Source organism: Zootoca vivipara, chromosome 16 (genome assembly GCF_963506605.1).
Source record: "Zootoca vivipara chromosome 16, rZooViv1.1, whole genome shotgun sequence".
Classification (NCBI taxonomy): domain Eukaryota; kingdom Metazoa; phylum Chordata; class Lepidosauria; order Squamata; family Lacertidae; genus Zootoca; species Zootoca vivipara.
This window is the reverse complement of record NC_083291.1, coordinates 19,672,628-19,695,665: the sequence shown is the minus strand read 5'-3', so window position 1 is coordinate 19,695,665 and position 23,038 is coordinate 19,672,628. Positions and strand designations below refer to the sequence as shown.

Genomic DNA, 23,038 nt, shown 5'->3' with positions numbered 1-23,038 from the left:
TAAAATTGTCTTGTGTGTGTGTGTATATATAAATATGTATGCCTCCTTGACTGGACTACACCTCAAAGGTTGGCCTATAAATAAGTTTATTAAAAATACAGCAAGAAACTTCTGCTCCTGAACGTCAATGAAAGCACTCATTTTAATAGCTAGAAATCTCGAGAGTGTTTGTAGCTACATGTACGAACTAGAACACTGAGGTGCATTTCTGTAACTTTTAAGGAGAGGTGGTTGAATTGATGTTTTCCCTGCAATTAATTGGTGGTATCTTGATTTATGAAGCGAGTAAGATTTTTTAAAAGCTACTTAGACTTGTGGTTTGTGGAGGTCCTTGTTTCTGATGATACGGCCAAATGTAGGCTTTTCCGTTTGACTTCCAAAACGTTCAAAAACCAAAGCGTGGCTTCTGATTGGCTGCAGGAAGCTCCTGCAGCCAACCAGAAGCCACGGAAGTCCCGTTGGACATTTGGGTTCCAAAAGAACATTCACAAACCGAAACAATCACTTCCGGGTTTGCGGCATTCGGGAGCCAAAACGTCCGAGTTCCATGGTGTTCGGGATCCAAGGTACTGCAAAAGTTTAACTATCTAAATATGCAGCAAGTCATCAACATTATGACTGTGTGAGACCATTTTTCTAAATAGTACACTTTCTTTTGTTAATAACAAAATTTCTACTTCTGCTTTCAACATTGATTTTCCCCAACTTATTATCATTATGATTATTTATTAAATTGGTATACAGCCCCTTCATCCATAGATCTCAGGGCGTTCAACATATCAGATGACACTTAAGATACGTGTACTTAAGGTGCCATAGGGCAAAGCACATTGCAGCTTTCTCTAGTATTTGATCATATATTAGTAATTTTGCTTCTACAGAACAGATGCATACTTTTTGAGGCTGCAATTCTTTGTGTGCTTATCATGGGAAAACTTCACTAAACAGAATAGGTTTTACTTCCTAGCAAGCGTGCGTAGGACTGCTTTGTGAATTTCATAAACATAGCAAATGGTATACTTTATAAATAAATAATGCATTTTATACCGATAAAGCCATAAAATAAAGGTAGGGTTTATGAGAAAGTTAAATATTGGATATATTTCAGTTCCCCTCCCAAACTTGTTTTGGCATGGAAGGATGGAGAAGAGAGAGAGAGAGACCAATAGGTCCTTTTTTAAAAATAATAATGACTTCAACATTTTCAGAAAGTCTCTGTTATGTAAGATTTGCAGCATATTGATATAATAGGCATTCAAAGCTGATAATAGAAAGTGGAACTCATTTAGCTGTTTAACTTAGGATTGTTTCCAATATTAGTCATACTCTGAGTAAATTAATAAAAATAGGCCAATTAATTCCAGTTGGTCTACTCTGAATAGGACTTAGTTGGATGCAACCCTTCATTTAAATGACACATTTGTTTATATGGATTGATTTACTAGTGGCATAGTTTAGTTTAACTTTCCGGTGGATGTTCCTTAGGGTCAGATGTTTTTCTTTCTTGAAACAGAACAGAAATGTTATAACTGCTTCAATTGAAATGAGAGGGTATTTTAAAAAAATGCAATTAGAGTGGTGAATAACTTCTTTTTAAAATGCCTACCAAAAACCTGCTTCTGACAGCTTAAGTGCAATTAGCATTTTAATTCCAATTAGCATAGACTGAAATATGTATTTTGTAAAAAACAAACAAAAAACCTCTTATCACAGTATTGTACAGTTGGAAACGGACCCTTTTGTAATTTGCTTAAATTGCCCCGGTCTTTGGTAATACAGTGGTTTTCAAGATAACTTGCGATAATGCCTGAAAAAAATTATGCTATCAACTGGAGATGAAGGTGCCTTAAAGATAATGGAGTTTGATAACTGAGCAAGGTTTGTTTTGTTTATTTGTTTATTTATTTAGATTCCCTACCCACCCTTCACCACCAAGGTCCCATAAAAGTACAATACTAAAATCCATTAAAACCAACCAACCAACCAAAGAGCCTTCCTTTTTAATATGGAGGAGGGAAATATTTAGGGGGAAAATAAGACCAAAAACACTTCCTCCCCCCCCCTTTTTTAAACTGGGAGCGCTTTCCAGTTTTTTGTTTACATTCCCATGTTATTACAATATTACATGTTATTACAATCAGTGCCAGATTTATGTACAGTAATACCTCGGGTTACGAACGCGATCCGTTCCGGAACGCAGTTCGTAACCCGAACTGTTCGCAAACCGAGGTGGTCGTAACCCGAGGTACGACTGTATAAGCTAAGCAAGCTATAGCTTAGGGCCCCACTCTCTTGCCCCCCCCCAAAAAAAATTTAAAGACAAAACAAACCTGGATGTACATTTCCAAAATATAAGATAAAAAAACAAATACTGTAAAGTAAAACCTACATACAGTTAGAGCTTAATAATTATTTCATTATTATAAGTATACTTATAATTACTTCTTTATACTTTATAAGTATATTTATATACTTTATAAGTATATTTATAAGTATACTTATAAATACTTCTTAATTGTATTTCACTTTTAATATACTTATTCTTGTATTTCAGTTCAACAATTACTTTGATAAAAAACATATTTTGTTATGTGCAAATGGCTTTAGATTAGGGTTGCCAGACTCAATAGTGGACAGGACTTCTGTGCCTTTAATTGCTCTGCTCTCTTTTGAGTCTGGAAACCTTAAAGAGAAACCAGCAGACCCTTTGCTTGGAAATTAAACAAAGGGTTTGCTGGTTTCTCTTTAAGGTTTCCAGACTCAAAAGAGAGCAGGGCAATTAAAGGCACAGAAGTCATGTCCACTATTGAGTCTGGCAACCCTACTTTAGATACCTATTAGGTCCATAAATTACTCTATAGCATATATTCAACACAAAAAACAGTGACAATTTGTTGTTGACAAAGGACAGCTGGACATATAAAGGCCCCCATTACCTTCAATAGCTTAGGGCCTCATCAAACCTAAATCTGGCCCTGATTACAATACCGGTATTCAAAGGTATGGCAATTTATCGCACAGCCCTAGTGGCAGACGAGATGCTTTGAATGCTAGCATTACTTCTACGTCCTTTCAGTGTGCAGGTACAGGAAGGTGTGCAGGTGAGTTCTGGACATGCCACACTGAGGTGTACCAGTCCTCTTCAGTGCTCCTCATGAGTCCAGTAGGAGCCTAGGACATGCTGGCAGATATACAGGTTTCCTCAGCAGATAAGCCAAAGTTTTTCTTGGCAATCAAAAGTTTGAAAGCCCCTGGGTATAATGGGTTTGGCTGCAGCCATCGTTGAAACCTGAGTGTGATTTTAAGTCTAGTTGTTTAAAGCTCCGGCTTCTCTCCCCTTTTCTTGCTCAGATTCCCCAAAACCATTAGAAAGTACAATTCATCAGCTAATGGTGGTTTACGGAATAACAGGTCCTTTGTGCACCCTGGTTGTGTACAAAAATCCAATTCCTGCTGATGTTCAAAAGGCATGTGAATAGTGGAAATCAGCCCCATCAACACCTTCCCCCTTATTTTTAGCCCTCCCATCCCTCTTGAGGTATTTGAAGGAGTTCAGCAGGGGTCTGATTGCCTTCAAATTCAACATCCTCCTTCAAAGTGATTTCCAGAGAAAGAAAGGGAGATAAAGGCCCTGTGAGCTTGAGTCAGCTGTTCATTTCTTTGCCTGGGTGCCGGGCGCCACCTTGAATGAAAGACACCACTGAGAACATGGTCCTCGGATGCAGGAATTGTTATTCCATGCACTAGGTTTTGGTTTTAACTGCTAAATCTCATGTTTTCATATAGATTGATGCTAAGACTAGTATTTTTTTTTAACCTCTAATATTGTTTCTATGAATTGTTTGTCATTAGTGTTCCTAGGGGCGGGGGTCCAGTATCCCAAGATACTGCTATGAGGGGTGGGGGGTAGACCTACCTCCCCAAACCCCTGGATCCAGCAAGTGTTAAGATATAAGTCGGGCTAGCTTCCTGTTGAGGCGATTGCCTGGGCGATGGTCCATTAAGGGGATCAAAGGAATGGGGCTCTGTACATGATGCAGGTACTTTCCCCCAGTTTGCGGGTAGATGGAAAGACAAAGCCAGTGTTGAGAGCAAAGAGTTGGCAGTGATGTGAGCTTAGAACAGGCACCCTCAAACTGCAGCCCTCCAGATGTTTTGGCCTACAACTCCCATGATCCCTAGCTAACGGGACCAGTGGTCGGGGAAGATGGGAATTGTAGTCCAAAACATCTGGAGGGCCAAAGTTTGGGGGTGCCTGGCTTAGAAGCAAAGCAACAAACTGAGAACTGAGAGAGACACAGCTGTGGCTTGGGAGGAAGCAAGGTCCTCTAGGGTGTGAATGCTGTGAACCCCTCCATCATAGGCTCAGGTTGTATGTATGTGTAAATAAACAATATAACAGAAAGACGCCATAGTCTCCGCTGTGCCTCATTCCAAAGGACACACCCTGGGTAAGTGCCTGGAATCCTTGGAATCTCGCACTGCTTGCTTGGATAGTGGGGTGGCATGCAGCAATACTTTTTGCACTTTGAGTAGGAATGGTTAGGATCACACTATAAATTTCTAGTCCTTATCAATGGAGATGTGATGACAGGTTATGAAATAAATTAGAGGTGAAATGACCCCAAATCTCTTAAATACCCGCTCTTTCAAAGTTTTAACAGACTTTGGACTGAGCTGTTGAAACTTTGAAAAAGTGGGTGTTCAAAAGATTTGGGGTTTACTCAGAAATAGTTCCTGCTGAGTTCAGTGTCCATTGTTCTTTGGTAAATGTGCACAGGATTGCAGCATTAGGTTTTGTCGTGGGAGTAACACCCCCATAACGGGTATAAAGGCTCCAGATTTTCATAGCTGAATAAACATACAGGGTTATGGTTGAGAGCTGTAGTCCAGGAACTTCTGAGGGCAAATTTTACTCAGTATCCCATTAAGGTTCAAAATCAGCAGGGCGCCAGGCACATTTTGTGCCTAAAGATTCTCCATTTGCGAGCACCTCACAGAGTCTGGGTGCCATTTTTTCCACCTGGCTGACACTCAAGAATTACTGAAATTTATGTGCTTTGAAGCCTCAAAGAATATGTTAAGGATAGACAATATGTTAAGGAGTTTTAACAATAAAGTGTAGAGTGTTTCGAAAACTGAAGTATGGTACCAATATTTTTTTATTCTAAGCACCAAATTAAACACGTATTAACAATTTCTGTTAAAAGTGTGATGTTAACAATGTGTCACTTACGTGAATTGCATATTCATGCTTATCAAAATAATAATTATTTATTTATATAATTATATACAAATAAAAAGTGTTGCTGAACCCCCCCCCTTGTGGTGACTAGACATTCTGTTTCGGTGCCCCCAACCCAAGTCCCAGAAACCCATTTGGCTCCTAGCTTTTCTATCCCAGTTTCTAACGGGGGTGCAATCCACCAGGAAGATTTCCACACAGAGCTCTTTGATTTATTCCAGTCACTTCTTGATAACGTCTTGTTACATCGGTAATGGCACCCCAAACCCATTGCCTTGATTTGCTTACTTTGGACTCTTCATTCCTCCAGGAATAATTTATTCTAGTTTCAACAGAAGCAGATTTTTGGACCCATCAGATGCTGAATTTGTCCTATCTTTTCTCTCTCATTTTTAGGGGCATAATTGAAGCACGCTTCGTCTATGTCTTTGTTCTTGGCATCGTCTTCACAGGCACCAAAGACTTGCTCAAATCTCAGGTTCTCTCGACAGACGCTAAGACAAAGTTTATAGGATTGTGGGAAATCTACAGCGGGTTGGTCCTGCTGGCTGCGCTTTTGCTCAGGCCTCACAACTTGCCCGTCTTGGTCTTCTGTCTTCTCATCCAAGCCATGATGACAAAGTATGTCTGGAAGCCGCTGGAGTTTGATGCAGCTCAAGTTACCATCATGCATTACTGGTTTGGACAAGCGTTCTTCTTTTTCCAGGTAAGAAGAGCATATTGTCTTTAGAAGAAACGTACTTACTCGGTTGTAGCCTGTTTCTTGCTTCAGTTCAGATGCTTGCCTCTTAGGTGATAAACTCTTGACCAGGAACTAGGGCTACATTGAGAATGGAACTTGGACACAGGTTGGCAGGGCCCATTGCGGCAGCTGCTGTTATCTGCACACACACCATTTCCCTTGTGGGAGTGGTTCAAAGAGTTAAAGAGGCCAGATTTATCCATGGTGCCTCCAGTTGATTATTTCTGTCCAAAAGTGATCTGGGGCCAGATACTTCAGGTAGTACTTTCCTCTTATCTGCAGGATTCTTAGGCCTCAGTACATCTCTGTTTTATGTGGTGGTGGACCTTAATAAATTTGCTTGAGGGAGACCAGAATCATCAGGTTCTTTTCCATGCAAGTAGAAACCCACGTGGTTGTCCTTTTTGGACTTCCAGAGAGCATTTAAAACCTTCCTCTTCATGTCCCCCCCCTTTTGATATTTTAGCAAGCTGATGCATGGTTTGTATTTATATTTTGTTTACCACTTAACACTCGTCATAATTAATTTTTTGTTTTTCATTTGCTGGACCGAAAGGCAGTCTATGGAAATGAATTACGGGGTGTTTTGTGTAGCATTATGGCAGCCTTGGGTTTCTAGGCAAGCTCTGTTTTCATTCAAAGCATTTAAAAAGACCTCTCGCTTCTAAAGAGACTTAAAGCCACTTACCAAGAAATTTCAGCAATGGCAACAATGTTCAGATCTTACCAGCTTTAATTCAATTCATGAAAATTCAAATTGAGTCCTTTTCAAAGGTTAATTGTAGTTCTGCTTAAATGCAACCTTCATATGTAGGGAAGAGAAGTGGCATGCAGAATTTCTGTAGTGGCGATTGTACCTTTGTACTACAAAAATGTTTGCCTGTGGAGACGGGCAATTAAGTTTTGAAGCATTGAAAATCCCAAAATACAGATGACCCTCCTTTATAGTGGAGAACATACCGTACTAATGAAGAGTATGTGGTGTTAGGGGAGGGGTAGTTCCTCTGGTGGAGGACACATTCTGCTCCTTCTGGGATAGTTCTTCCACCTTTGATCCCAACCCTGCACTCACTTTTCACCTGCAGCTGTCAGAAACTGTCAGCATATGACAGTGGCCACACACTGGGAAATGGCTTTGACCGGCTGGTTAAACCAGGTGAGGGTAGCTGATGGGTCTCAAACATTTGATGATTTAGGCATGCAAAGACAGGCCCGGCAGATTGAACAGATTAGAGCAATGGTGTGGGTCTAATGGTCAAGAAAGCGGTTTCTACACTTGTAAGGGGCAGATAGGGCTTGTCAAGTTGGAAGGGTAGCCCATCTAGGAGAAGGGAAACTGACCCCCAACCTCTGTTGCCTTGTGTCTATACACATTCATGAGATCAGCTTCGGGAGTAAACCCTGAGGAAAAATCTGTACCCCCTACCTTGCGGGACATATTCAGGAGAAGAAAAGGCAATGGAGTAAACGCTACACAAATCCAGAGGGTAGTCCCTAAGGCAGTTGGATGGTGTCTCGTATGCCTCCTTCCAGCAACTCCTGCAGTCAAGTTGGTACCAGATGTATCGCTCTGCTTTCCTTTGGATCACATCAGCAAGGTCGAGAAGGGGGTCTTATTGTCCTGGCAACCCAGGACTTCCATACACACTGCCCAGCCTCGCACAGCGGGAGATCACTTTGGTGCTTCTAACACAGCAAAACCAACAGTTTTTGGAGGCAGCAGTTGTTACGAGGTACCGGTCTCTGTAGCCACAGCAGGCGCTGTGATTCTCCAGTAGTTTGACTTCACCCCCGGAGGCACACTCCATTGTCTTCTTGAGACAGATGGATGCCAACAAAAGCATGAGGAAACTCTCTCTGGTGAATTCCTTGCATGCAAATTCACCACTCAAGTTTTTTAAAAAGGAAATAGGGATTTGCATCCCCTCCACCTGTCCATCAAGGCACTCAGAAAAAGCTTCTAATAAAATACATGTTCAAGCCCATTCAGGATTAGCGGTTCTGACAATGGAAAGACACCACCCCCCCACACACACCCAATACTTGTTCTTTAAAACCTGTCCTGTTTCCTACTGACACACTGCTAGGCATACATTCTCTTTTGGCTTTGCTTCACTATTAATAGAAATGCATGCCCTGCACCCAGAAAAGTCATTAAACCACCCCACCCCCCGGCCTCCCTGTTAAAAGAAGCTTGAGCGATTAACAGGCAGTCGGTCTTCATAAAATAGTTCATGTGATCAACCCTGTAACTGAAATTGGAAACGCTTTTAGAAGCCTCAGGAATACTATTTTCGGAATACCCTTAAATTAAACTCTGTGTTGCCATTTTCTCTTAGCTCTGTTCTTGTGTAGAACTGCTGACAATTAAGCAGTGCTGGTGAGATCCATATGGTTTCTTTGCAGACTTTCTGTTGCATTAGAGGCTACAGTATATTGGTAGAGTCTTGATTCATACTTTGGTTTAATTGAATCATGCACCCCTCCTGCTACAGATTGGCTAATGATCCCGAAGTTCTGGGGCAGCAAGTACGAATAGCTTTTATAGATCCCATTAAAACCTAATGAAAAGTACTGCTTATATACTTCCCTCCATCTCCCTGTGCTTATTTAACACAAGCTTCCTCAGAATTATTCTAGAGAGGAAAGCCTTAAGCTTCTGAAATATTTGGAGGCCTTGTGTTTACAGTGATGGGATGTATGTGTGTGTGTGGAGTTTATAGGGTAGACAGGAGTGTCTGAGAATGTCTGCACACCAGACTGCTTGGATGGGATCATAGCGGTGTTAACAGGCTACTGTTAGTTCTTAGGATTGTTTACAGCAGGACCCAAACCAATGGATTCAAGTTACAAGAATGGAGATTCTGGCTAAACATCAGGAAGAACATTCTGAGCGTAAGAGCTGTTCGACAGTGGAATTCCCTCAGGACTCTCTTTCCTTGGAGGTTCTTAAGTGTAGGTTGGTTGCCCATCTGTCATGGATGCTTTAGTTGAGATTCCTGCATTGCATTCTACGATTCCCATCAAGACCCATCAAGGAAGCAGATGTAATGTCTCAGAATATCACAAGGTGCTTCCTCTGCGGACCTCATGGACTTGTGCGTAGCTTGCCTCTGCATTTTCCTTGGGCTGCGAGGGCCTTCTGGCGGTTCCCTCACTGTGAGAAGTGAAGCGACAGGGAACTACTTCTCAGTAGTGGCGCCCGCCCTGTGGCATGCCCTCCCATCAGATGTCAAGGAAATAAACAACTGTCTGACCTTTAAAGCCCTAAATGGCCTCGGTCCAGTATACCTGAAGGAGCGTCTCCACCTCCATCATTCTGCCCGGACACTGAGGTCCAGCACCGAGGGCCTTCTGGCGGTTTCCTCATTGCAAGAAGCCAAGTTGCAGGGAACTAGGCAGAGGGCCTTCTCGGTGGTGGCGTCTGCCCTGTGGAACGCCCTCCCAACAGATGTCAAAAAGGAAAACAACTACCAGACTTTTAGAAGACATCTGAAGGCAGCTCTGTTCAGGGAGGCTTTTAATGTTTAATGATTATTGTGTTTTATTCTTCTGTTGGAAGCCGCCCAGAGTGGCTGGGGAGACCCGGCCGGATGGGCGGGGTATAAATAATAAATTATTATTATATTATTGTTATAGAAGACATCTGAAGGCAGCCCTGTTTAGGGAAATTTTTAATGTTTGATGCTTTTTTGCTTTTTATTATTATTAATATTTTGATGGGAGCCACCCAGAGTGGCTGGGGAAACCCAGCCAGATGGGCAGGTATAAATAGTAAATTATTATTATTATTGGGGCATGCCATAGTCCTAAAGTGGGTAAATCTGAGGAGAAATCTGATTTAAGAGATTAAAGCTTTTCCTGGCTGCAGAGAACCTTCCAACATACACTTTTTTGCCAGGGGATCGTCTGGTATCGGCCTGGAGAGAATGTTCCGGTGTGTTTCAGGGCATTCTTTCGGGTCCTACATTACTACAATCTGCTGGGCCTCCTCAGAGCCCCAGATGAACCGAGAGTGTGCTACAATGTGCGTAACGTTTCCCCGTAGCTGCACATTGCAAGGGAAGATTAATAATAGCTGTTGGCAACCGGTGTTTCAGGAAAGATTGCCCAGCGCTATTAATCTTCTTTGAGGAACCCTGATGAGCGTCTGAGGAATTCCGAGTTAAACATAAGGACATAAGATGACCCTGTTGTTCAGGCCAAAGGCCCATCTAGTCCAACATCCTGTTCTCACAGAGGCCAGCCAGATGTCCCTGGGATTCCCGCAAGGAGACCCTGAGCCCAACAGCACTTAGCAACTGATATTCCAGGCATTTGGCCCTCCAGCCAGGCCCGGCTTGTCGTAGACCCCCGGTGGCGCAGTGCACCATGGCGCGGGGCTGGTAAGCTGGGCGCCGGCCTGGGAAGGAGGGCGCCGCGCGGCAAAGCTGCGCGGAAACCAATTGCGCCCTGCGAGGGCAGGGCGGGCGGCGGAGCGATCTCCGCCCCTCAGCACCAGGGCGCGCGATCTGCTCAAGACGGCCCTGCCTCCAGCAGAGTTAACTCTGAATTCCCTGAAACATAATTTGAAAGATACTTCGCCTCCAGTCCCTCGGTTCTGGTTCTTGTGCCTGAGGCTGCACTTATTGCACTGTCATTTAAATTGTTTTGCATGGTGTTCTGGTTGTAAGAACTCCCATAAGAAAATTGGAGCCTGTTTCATTGCTTGATTTGAAGCTTTACCACCAAGCTTGGAAACGCATGCCTCAGAAATAGATAGCAGTTCTTTACCTTAACTTTTTTTCCCCAGGGCTGTGAGATGGTTTTGTATTCCTTCATCTCTTTTGTTTTGCTCTCCAGGCAAGGAGATACAGGAGGTTTTGCCCTAGGTTGAAGAACTCTTTAACTGCCACTCCGGGTTCAACCCTTTCGTAGATGCTTAGCACTGATAGTCCGTTGAAGTGTTTATCTCTGTTTTCCCAGCTTGCCAGGCCACCATTTTATCTTGGGGCAGAACAAGTGATATCCATCACTTCTGGGGTGTGTGAATCGGGACAGTGGCTTGTAGGGATATGCAAATAATATTCCCTTCTACGATTTGAACGAATCCCCCTTCCATTCCTTTTTCCCCACTTGTGTCTTTTAAAATTCTTTGCTACTGGGGCAAGTCCAAGGGCAAGGACTGTCTTAGAACTGATTTTTGTAAGCTGTAATGAGAGTCATTTCCAGTTAAAAGGCATGGTATAAAAGTTGTAGGGGCGCGCGTAGGGTGAACTATTTATTCAGAGAAGTTTTTTTTTAAGTGTACAGAGAAGTTTTTTTTTAAAGTTTTTTTTAAAGTTATATTGCCACCACAGGAAGCAGCATTTGGATTTGCTGCCTTGAGTACCAAAAACACGCCATCTCTGGCTCTGCCTTTTGAAAACTAACCAATGCCTGTGTTGGCACTGTTGATAATAGGAAACTGACTCGTAGCTTGTTGGACTGTATGCCCACATAGCCCATTATTGTCTACTCTGACTGGCAGCAGCTTTCCAGGATTCTCAGGTAGAGGCCCTTCCCGTCACCTGTGACCAGAGTGTTTTAACTGGAGGTACCAGGGATTGAGCCCGCGACCTTCCAGTTCCAAAACACGTGCTCTTGGCCACTGAGCTGTGATCCACCCCACTCCCTAGTACATCTGCAAACGTACATGCTTTTTTGTGTGATTATGTGCCAGAACAAACCTCTTGCTTGTGCCACATCCACCGTGTGTAGAGGAGGCATGGGCCTGAAGATGCCTCATGCATGCTGTGGAACATCATCATCATCAATGAATAAATAATTTATCATTTCTACCCTGCCCCTCTGGGCGCCTCCCAACAGAACATTAAAAACAGAATAAAACTTCAAACATTTAAAACTTCCCTAACAGGGCTGCCTTCAGGTGTCTTCTAAAAGTTAGATAGTTGTTTATTTCCTTGACATCTGATGGGAGGGCGTTCCACAGGACGGGTGCCACTACTGAGAAGGCCCTCTGCCTGGTTCCCTGTAGCTTCACTTCTCGCAGTGAGGGAACCGCCAGAAGGCCCTCGGAGCTGGACCTCAGTGTCCGGGCAGAACGATGGGGGTGGAGACCCTCCTTCAGGTATACTGGGCCCGAGGCCATTTAGGGCTTTAAACTTTGAATTGTGCTGGTACTGGTTGGCACATACCCAGTGTGTGCATGCTTGTGCCTGTAAGGCAAAAGGGTGGATTAATGCTGAGACAAGGCTCAAAGGGTTGGTATGCAGGCCTCATCTCGGGCTCTAATTGTGACTGATATTGGCATGAGTGTGTGCCAGGGCTGGGCAATATATCATCCAAAACTGGTTTGAAGTCCATATCGTGATATCGGTCTCGTAATTTTTGACCTGGCAATATATTGAGAATCATGATGTGTGTGTGTGTGTGTGTGTGTGTGTGTGTGTTTGTGTGCTATGCAAAAATCATAATGTGGGGGGAACCCGTGAAGCCAGCCAATGCCTCTTCATAGCTCTATCCTTATTTCAGACATTGTGATATATCGGTTTGATGCGATGTTTAGCTGGTGATATGTCATGAAGTTGAAAACCAGATATCGCCCATCCCTAGTGTTAGCACAAGCTAGGAAGCCAGAGATTTGTCCTCGTTCCTCACCAAATCTACTGGGTGCTTTGTGGGCTTCCTCTCAAAGTAACACGAAAGTAGATGTTGAGTTTTGTTATTGTACAAACCTAGTTGCGTTTTGCTTTTAGCCCGTTCCTGTCTACCTCTTGATATAGAACCTAGTCCCCATTAAAAATTACTGTTCTGTTCATTTTGTTTCTAATGCATGTTCAAAAATTTATAACGAACAAAAGAGAACATTTGTCTGGCCACTTAGGCCTCCCGTTGCAGTAGATAGATATTGTGTGGCTGCTTCCTCCGCACAATGCCTCCATTCTGACGGTTTGTCCTCTCCCGAATACAAATTTGCATACGCCTCTGAGCACCGGGCAATGGCTTTGTGAAGCTGGCATCCTCTTGGGGATAGAATTCGTGTAGCACAGCGTAAATATTTAAAATGTAATATCTGCACAGTACACTTTACCTCAAGGTATGCCAGGCTCTAAACTGCAGAATCAAATAAGGAACGAAGAACAGATTCGCTTCGAGCCGGGGGAATATATAAAATCTTTATATAAAGAAAAACTAAAAATAAGTAAGCCACTTGTTTGTGATTTATACAGAAGTGGTTCGAATGCCTCTTTTAAAAACTGGAGGAATCTCATATTGTCCTTTACATCCCTGAGTTGACGGCAACAACAATGGCTTATCCCAGGGCTTTTTTCCAGCTGGAACTCTCAGGTGGGCGCCATTGCCATTCTAGGAGAACAAGGGAGGTGTTCATGGTTGCTTCTGCTACCTCTTTTTCTAGAAAAATAGCACTGGATTATCCACACGGTACATATTTTAAGCCGCACAAGGGCTGAAAGGCCAGCACATGGTCTCCCGCCATTGACTGACACTCCCGGAAAACTGATGGGATCCATGAACTTTTTAATCCCATAGTCCCCAATATGAAGAGCAACAGTTAGTCGGTTCCCTGTGTGAGCTAGGATGCTAGCAAAGAGGAATGACGAGCATGATGGAGGACTGTAGAAGGCTTTGATGTGACAGTGGCAGAGATCAGTTCCAAATCCTCCCCTCTCCAAGCTGCTATTTACCCGACGTGGCAAAGTATTCAGGTACTCGTGATCATACATTTATGGTCTCTTCCTCCCACCCCCGGTAAATAGTAAATGTGAGGGGGGATTTCGATTGGGGGAAACTGGAAGAAAGGGTTAAAACCTCACCTTTTGCAGCACTGTGTCCATAATCACATTGTCTTCGTCACACACACCTTCCACACACATTTCCTGATACAAATGGTTGCTGCACACACCTGAGGCCTGAGGCTTAAAGGGACCTTTGCTTATGTCTGTTTAAGAAATTGAGTGAGGGGCATAATAGTGGACAGCTTCCTGAGGCTGGGGTTGATTGAGCCTCCAGGTCTCTGTTACTACTATTGCTGTTGTTTAGTCGTGTCCAACTCTTCGTGACCCCATGGACCAGAGCACGCCAGGCACTCCTGTCTTCCACTGCCTCCCGCAGTTTGGTCAGACTCATGTTGGTGGCTTAAAGAACACTGTCCAACCATCTCGTCCTCTGTCGTCCCCTTCTCCTTGTGCCCTCAATCTTTCCCAACATCAGGGTCTTTTCCAGAGAGTCTTCTCTTCTCATGAGGTGGCCAAAGTATTGGAGCCTCAGCTTCAGGATCTGTCCTTCCAGTGAGCACTCAGGGATGGTTTCCTTCAGAATGGATAGGTTTGATCTTCTTGCAGTCCATGGGACTCTCAAGGGTCTCCTCCAGCACCATAATTCAAAAGCATCAATTATTCGGTCTTATTTTTTAAGGAAATTTACATTAACAAAATGTGGGGGGGGGGGGGAAGAGAGAGAGAGATCTGTCATATTGCTTCTTGCTGGTTGGATGGAGATGTACATGCAGAAACCTCTGACTTCTCTGTGGCTGAATCGCAGCCTCTGGAAGGTTGCCCACTTTGGGCTAAAAGTATCCCCTGCCCCTGGTCTGGGGGAAAGTTGTAAAGACAGAGTTCTGAAAGGCCTCCTCCCCCTTAGGACCTCGAGATGTATCTTGGATAGCTTTCAAATTTTCACTGTGTGGATTTAGCTGCTCAGTATTTTCCTTTTCTTCCAGGGCAACTCAAACAGCATTGCCTCTGTGGATGTTTCGGCTGGCTTTGTCGGGCTTGATAACTACGTGGAAATCCCGGCCATCTTCCTAACTGGATTTGCGACATATTCTGGACCTTTGTTGTGGGCCATTCACTTGCTGTGCTATTTGAGCTCTGAAGTGAGCAGGTAATCTGTTGTTGTTGTTGTTGTTGTTGTTGTTTTTTGCACTGACCGCAGCTTTATAAATACTGCTAAATGTTTAATTTCTTTCTGGCTGTGTGCTGAATGTCAAGGTCCATGCTCCAGCGAACTTTGCAAGCCTAAGGGGCGAGCCAGAGATGTTATTGGCAAATGTGTGTTCTCAAACTTGCGTGGGCTGATATAATGGAACGTTTAAGAGGGCAGGACTGGCAGGCAAGCAAGCAGGAGGCTCTTTTTTATTCTGCCCACTGATTCAGCAATTGGGTTTTTAGAGTCTGGCTGGAGAAAAGAACTGAAAAACTACTGGTGGGTGGGGAGAGAATTCCTGGGCAGGGGGGATAAACATACCTGCCTGCAGATTCTGCTTTGCAATTGTCCACATTTCCCCCCCCCCCCATATTAGCATTTCAAAAAGGCTTTCTCTGTCTCAAGAGACAATGGAGTATTGGGGGGGGGGGTTTGAAGTCAAACTGCTGCGCTGGCAGCACCAAAGTGACCTCCCTGGGATGCAGTTTTAGGCTGTGTGTATGGTGTTGCTGGGCTACCCAGGCGACAAGACCCTCTCCTCGGCCTTGTTGATGTGGTCCAAAGGAAAGCAGAGCAATACGTTTGGCACCAGCTTAGCTGCAGGAGTTGCCAGAAGGAGGCGTACAAGACACCATCCAACTGTCTTAGGGACTCCACTCTGGTTTTGTGAAGGGTTTACTCCCTTAGCCTTTTCTTCTCCTGAAGAAGGCAGCGGAGGTTTAGTGTCAGAAGTCTGATCCTAAGGGTTGGAAAATGTGTGCTTTCTTCTTCTGCTTTGGCCCAAAATGGGATATGGCTATGTGTCCAAGAGCATTGGAGAGCCTTGGTTACAAAGATCCAAAATGACAGCCTCCACACCTGTTGGCTTTTCCTGATTCAGAGTAGGAATGATGGGGAGCAGGGAGCGGGATGCCATTACCTGAAGGAGCGTCTCCACCCCCATCATTCTGCCCGGACACTGAGGTCCAGCACCGAGGGCCTTCTGGCGGTTCCCTCGTTGCGAGAAGCCAAGTTGCAGGGAACTAGGCAGAGGGCCTTCTCGGTGGTGGCGCCTGCCCTGTGGAATGCCCTCCCAACAGATGTCAAAGAGGAAAACAACTACCAGACTTTTAGAAGACATCTGAAGGCAGCCCTGTTCAGGGAGGCTTTTAATGCTTAATAGATTACTGTGTTTTATTTTTCTGTTGGAAGCCGACCAGAGTGGCTGGGGAAACCCAGCCAGAAGGGTGGAGTATAAATAATAAATTATTATTATTATTATTATTATTATTATTATTATTATTATTATTATTGCCTAAGGGCACTCAAGGTACCTTCAAGCAGCACCACCCAGTTGGCCTCTGTCCTCTCCTACCCTTCCTGCTTTGGGGGTGGTGACTAGGGTTTTTGGCCTGGCCAACAAGGCCATCCAAAAATTGTAGACCCCCCTCCACCCATATAGAGTGAATGTATATATTCACAATAAAAAGGGCTTGCGGCTGAATGTGTACCAGCTTTTTAATATTGAGCACTGGCTTTGAAACGTTCTCATTATATGTAAGCTAATTTGAATCCGTTGGCGGGACTTCCTGGTAAAAGCTCTGGAGAATTGCTAACTCAGGAGACCTTGTCGCCTTTCTCCTTTTTAAAATCACCTGCAATTCCTGTGCAATGTTTGTTTTCTTGCCAAAGGATGTGGGTAGCTACACGTGCAACAATTGCAAGTTGGTTGCCCTACTAGAAAACAAGGTTGCCCTTCTGGAAGAGAAGGTGCAGCAGCTTCAGGGGCGTGTATCTACGCTCCAGAGAATTAAGGAGCTGGAGCTTTTCTTGGATGCAGCAGAGCACACTGTCTGCACCAAGGAGGAGACAGGGGATCTCCCTGAGGAGGAGGTCAGTTCCCCAACACAGCAGCCAGATGTATGGAGGAACGTGACTCATAGAAGTAGAAGGCCCAGGGATCGCTCTGAGTGCTTAGAATTACACAACCGTTTTGAAGTGCTCATGGAAGACGAGGAACAGACTCCACCTGAGGATCTCTCCCTCATCACAGTTGATGAGGAATATGAAGACGAGCAGCAAAGTCAGTCCTCCGGGAATATGCAGGTAACCTTGGAAGGGACAGCACATGGAAGAATCCCAACCAAGCCTATGAAGAGGCGTGTAGTGGTGATAGGGGATTCCCTACTGAGGGGTACAGAAGCAGTGATCTGTGGGCCTGACAAGATGTCTCGAGAGGTGTGCTGTCTACCTGGGGCCAAGATCAAAGATGTAACAGAACGGCTGCAAGGAATCATAAAACCCACCGACAAATACCCCTTCCTTTTGGTGCATGTGGGAACCAATGACACTGCAAGCCATAGCTTACAGAAGATCAAAAATGATTATGAGGCTCTGGGCAGGAAGTTGAAGCAATTAGATGCACAAATTGTCATCTCTTCTGTCCTCCCAGTTGAACGACATGGCCCAGGGAGAGAGGGGAAAATAGGGGAAGTGAACAACTGGCTTCGCAAATGGTGCAAACAGGAACGGTTTGGATTCCTAGATCATGGTCTGCAGTTTCTTGAAGATGGACTTCTGGCAAGTGATGGACTGCACCTCACAAAAGTTGGGAGGAATGTTTTTGCCACAAAACTCAAAAACCTCATCAGGAGGGCTTTAAACTGACTTATGTGGGGGAGGGAGACAGTGGTCCTGAAGGTAGGAGTCTATCAAATGCTGAAGATGATCATCCAAATGTCAAGGACCAAATGGAGCAAGCAGCATGCAGACCTAGTGGTGGGACGAAAATATCCTTAAATAAGAGACATGGGGGAATGATCAACGGTCTTCAATGTCTGTATACTAATGCACAGAGCATGGGAAATAAACAAGATGAACTTGAGCTCTTGGTACAGCAAACTAAATATGACATAATAGGCATCACTGAAACCTGGTGGGATGAGTCTCATGACTGGAATGTAGTAATAGAGGGATACAATCTATTTAAGAGAAATAGACCAAACAGGAAAGGAGGAGGAGTAGCTTTATATGTTAGGGATATGTATACCTGTGAAGAGATCCAGGATTTAAAACTTCAAAGCCAAATTGAGAGTATCTGGGTCAAAATTAAGGGAGAGAAAAACAACAGTGATCTCATTGTGGGAGTTTACTATAGATCCCCAAGCCAAACTGAGGACACAGATGATGCCTTCCTGGAACAGATGGCCAAGCATTCCAAAGGAAGTGAGATAGTAGTAATGGGGGATTTCAACTATCCTGATATTTGTTGGATGTCAAACTCAGCCAAGAGCATAAGGTCGAACAGATTCCTCACTGGCCTTGCAGACAACTTCATTGTCCAGAAAGTGGGAGAAGCAACAAGAGGATCAGCCATTTTAGATCTGGTCCTAACCAATAGTGATGACTTGGTTAGTGGGGTAGAAGTGGCAGGATCATTAGGTGGGAGTGACCATGCTCTTCTGGAGTTTATTATCCAGCGGAAAGGAGCAACCAAGCATACTAAGGTCCAAATTCTAGACTTTAAGAAAGCCAACTTCAGAAAACTTAGGGAAACGCTGGGTGAAATCCCATGGACAGTAATACTAAAAGGGAAGGGAGTTCATGATGGTTGGGAGTTTGTTAAAAGGGAGATATTAAAAGCACAACTTCAGGCAATACCAATGAGACGGAAACATGGAAGGTGCCTAAAGAAGCCAGGCTGGCTATCTAAAGAACTTTTGACTGAGTTAAGATTTAAAAGGGATATGTACAAAAAATGGAAAAGGGGGGAAATCTCCAGAGAGGAATTCAAACATATAGCCAGCACGTGTAGAGACAAAGTCAGAAAAGCTAAAGCACAGAATGAACTCAGGCTCGCTAGAGAGGTTAAAAGCAACAAAAAGGGCTTTTATGGGTATGTCCGTAGCAAAAGGAAAAACAAGGAAACAGTGGGGTCACTCAGAGGAGAAGATGGTGAAATGCAAACAGGGGACAGAGAAAGGGCAGAACTCCTCAATGCCTTCTTTGCCTCAGTCTTCTCCAAGAAAGAAAACAACGCCCAACCTGAAGAATATGGAGCAGATGATTCAGCAGGGGAAACACAGCCCAGAATAAGTAAGGAGGTAGTACAAGAATACTTGGCTAGTTTAGATGTATTCAAGTCTCCAGGGCCAGATGAACTACATCCAAGAGTATTAAAAGAACTGGCAGAGGTGATTTCAGAACCACTGGCAATAATCTTTGAAAATTCCTGGAGAACAGGCGAAGTTCCAGCAGACTGGAGGAGGGCAAATGTTGTCCCTATTTTCAAAAAGGGGAAAACAGAGGACCCAAACAATTACCGCCCAGTCAGCCTGACATCAATACCAGGAAAGATTCTAGAGCAGATCATTAAGCAAACAGTCTGTGAGCACCTAGAAAGAAACTCTGTGATCACTAAAAGTCAGCATGGGTTCCTGAAAAATAAGTCATGTCAGACTAATCTGATCTCATTTTTTGACAGAATTACAAGCCTGGTAGATGAAGGGAACGCTGTGGATGTAGCCTATCTTGATTTCAGCAAGGCCTTTGACAAGGTGCCCCATGATATTCTTGTAAAGAAGCTGGTAAAATGTGGGCTAGACAATGCTACCATTCAGTGGATTTGTAACTGGCTTACTGACCGAACCCAAAGGGTGCTCATCAATGGCTCCTCCTCATCCTGGAGAGTAGTGACTAGTGGGGTGCCACAGGGTTCTGTCTTGGGCCCAGTCTTGTTCAACATCTTTATCAATGACTTGGATGATGGGCTTGAGGGCATCCTGAGCAAGTTTGCAGATGACACCAAATTGGGAGGGGTGGCTAACACCCCAGAGGACAGGATCACACTTCAGAATGACCTTAACAGATTAGACAACTGGGCCAAAGCAAACAAGATGAATTTTAACAAGGAGAAATGTAAAGTACTACACTTGGGCAAAAAAAATGAAAGGCACAAATACAGGATGGGAGACACCTGGCTTGAGAGCAGTACATGTGAAAAGGATCTAGGAGTCTTGGTAGACCACAAACTTGACATGAGTCAGCAGTGTGATGCAGCAGCTAAAAAAGCCAATGCAATTCTGGGCTGCATCAATAGGAGTATAGCATCTAGATCAAGGGAAGTAATAGTACCACTGTATTCTGCTCTGGTCAGACCTCACCTGGAGTACTGTGTCCAGTTCTGGGCACCACAGTTCAAGAAGGATACTGATAAGCTGGAACGTGTCCAGAAGAGGGCAACCAAAATGGTCAAAGGCCTGGAAATGATGCCTTATGAGGAACGGCTTAGGGAGCTGGGTATGTTTAGCCTGGAGAAGAGAAGGTTAAGGGGTGATATGATAACCATGTTCAAATATATAAAAGGATGTCATATAGAGGAGGGAGAAAGGTTGTTTTCTGCTGCTCCAGAGAAGCGGACACGGAGCAATGGATTCAAACTTCAAGAAAGAAGATTCCACCTAAACATTAGGAAGAACTTCCTGACAGTAAGAGCTGTTCGGCAGTGGAATTTGCTGCCAAGGAGTGTGGTGGAGTCTCCTTCTTTGGAGGTCTTTAAGCAGAGGCTTGACAGCCATCTGTCAGGAATGCTTTGATGGTGTTTCCTGCTTGGCAGGGGGTTGGACTGGATGGCCCTTGTGGTCTCTTCCAACTCTATGATTCTATGATTCTATGAAATATGGTAGTTCATATTTATATATATATATATATATATATATATATATATATATATATATATATATATATATTAATACAGTAAATAAAATCACCTTCCTCTCCTATAAGGATCGTCAAAGCTGCTTATGATACAAGTATCAAATAAAAAGACTATTAAACTCCAAAATAAAAACCAGAATACCATAGACACAGCAGCATACATGCTTAAAATGACAGCATAAAAATTGCCATGTCAAACTTGCCACTACCCTGTAGCCAGCTGCAAATGCCTGGTGGGGTGTTTATAGTTTATTATTATTATTATTATATTTTATTATTTTCTATTATTTTAAAAATTAGTTGCCAAAAAGAAATAAGTGCTTTGAGTTACATATTGGAAAAAGAAAAATGACTCAACTAAACAAATGTTTAGTTAATAACTATTCATAATCTATTTTACAGCAACTTAAAACATTAATTTAAGATGACTTAACAATTAAGAGAAACATATTTACAGTATTTTTAATTTATTTGAACTATGTTAAAATCATTTAATATCGGCTCCAGAAGTAATGTTTGGACAAGCCCTAGTGGGATGAAAGTGTTTGTTTTAAGTATATAATCTCCATTTTTAAAAACAACGCAAACAGTTCCTATTAAAATTGAGGAGGAGGAAAAGCAACTGAAAAATTTGGCAAAAAGATTAATTGCATTACATCAGAATGACAAATTTTCCTGGCTGGACTGCTTGATTAAAGAGCTGCAAATATTGTTCATGTTCTTAAAATAGATTCTTAGTTGAATTGGTTGTGTTCTCTTTACTTTCCTAAAGCCTTACTAGATGGGTGAATTTCGCCCATATGCAGTGTAGTTCAGATCCTTTAAAAGGAAAATACCCCTGTTGAGGTATTGCCACTGACTAGCTAATTCAATCCTTGCAGCAACAGTCACATTAACACCAGTTTTTTAAAAGCGTGTTTTCATTCCAAAACCTTTAAATAGCTAAGTAGAAAAATACCCAGGGGCAGGAGAGGTAAATGAACAACAACCACATGGCAAAGCAAAGAAGTAGACCGAGAGTCCTAAAAGGATTCTGTTAAGATGCAAGTCATAATAATGTGAAAATATGTGAATGGCCAGAGACGGGTTTAATGCTGTATATAGTATTTAAAACATGTTGGCTTCTGCCTTCCTTGGCAATTTGTTCCATTGGGATTTCATGTGGATACTCAGAGCTCAAGCGGGGGCCTTAATTCTTACACCCATATACTTTAGACCAGGCACCCCCAAACTCAGCCCTCCAGATGTCTTGGGACTACAATTCCCATCATCCCTGACCACTGGTTCTGTTAGCTAGGGATGATGGGAGTTGTAGTCCCAAAATATCTGGAGGGTTGAGTTTGCCTATGCCTGTGCTAGGCTTTCCTCTCTAGGGAGGCCATTTTGAAGGTAGGGAGCCACCACCAAAAAGGCTGTTCTTCCAATCACCACCTCCATCACATTTCAGATGGCAGGGGTGCCCAGGGAGAGGCCTTGGATGACTCATCCATCTCATGGATGGATGGACTCTCAAACCCTGCACCTAATCCTAGAGAGAACTAATAAGAAAAACCTCTCTGGGTAGAGGAACTACACTTCATCCAGTCAGGAATTGAGTTTCCATTCATTGACCCTCATCCGGTCCATTAGTACTCCCAGATTACCTGATCAGCACTTCATCTGCATCACTGAACTCAGCTGGAAAAGACGGCTTTTTGTCACCATATTGATGACACCCAACTCCAGACCCTCAGACCTCATTTGTAGGCTTCAAGGGGCCGTTTCCCCAATGTTGATGGGCATTGCCATTTAAATGGTGTGTGTGTGCCACGTCATGTGATCGATTATGTGGGGCTGGGCTTACCTCGAACCCCTCTTCCCATATTTTATTCAAGTTTGCACTCCCGGCTTCATGCAAATGTTGAATGAGGAGCCCTGTAAGGCGTGCATCCCAATCCCACCTTCTGGAACTGGTTCTCCAGGTTGGAGCAGAACCATCCAAAGATGGTGCCTGAGATCGTACCCAAAGGCTACCATGGTTCATAGTATCAAATGCCAGAATGAACAGGGTGGAACTCCCTGTGTCTTTCCCAGCAGAGGTTCAGCCTGACCAAGGCAGTGATCCTCCTACCATAACAACCTGCCATTATTTCCACATTGCAGATTCCACGGGTGGGCAGGAGAACTGAGGTCTTCCTGATTCCACAGTCCAGCTACTTAGGCTCTCTGCCTCACTAGCACACAAGCTGGGAAAATCCCGACTAGCCAGAGGTTATATTAAGAGAACAGGACCTGCCTTTGAATTGCTGCCAGGTTGCTGTGATTGTCGCTTCAAAGTCGAGATTGGCTTATCAGTCTCACTTCTGCCCAATATAAAAACCAGCGTTTAGGCCTATGACAACCATTGGATGCTCAATCCGATGGCTAGTGTGCTCAGAGGCACATCATTT

General features: G+C 43.7%; 1 protein-coding gene across 2 annotated transcripts in view; it reads left to right on the top strand.

Moving 5' to 3' along the window:
- The window catches only part of PIGG (phosphatidylinositol glycan anchor biosynthesis class G), a 59,679-nt gene that overhangs the window by 24,059 nt on the left and 12,582 nt on the right, over window positions 1-23,038 (top strand). For both annotated transcript variants that reach the window (XM_060268675.1, XM_035097127.2), the window contains 2 exons: window positions 5,642-5,951; window positions 14,710-14,873. In XM_060268675.1, coding sequence (XP_060124658.1) covers window positions 5,642-5,951; window positions 14,710-14,873 — 474 coding nt within the window. The remainder of the gene's footprint in view (window positions 1-5,641; window positions 5,952-14,709; window positions 14,874-23,038) is intronic.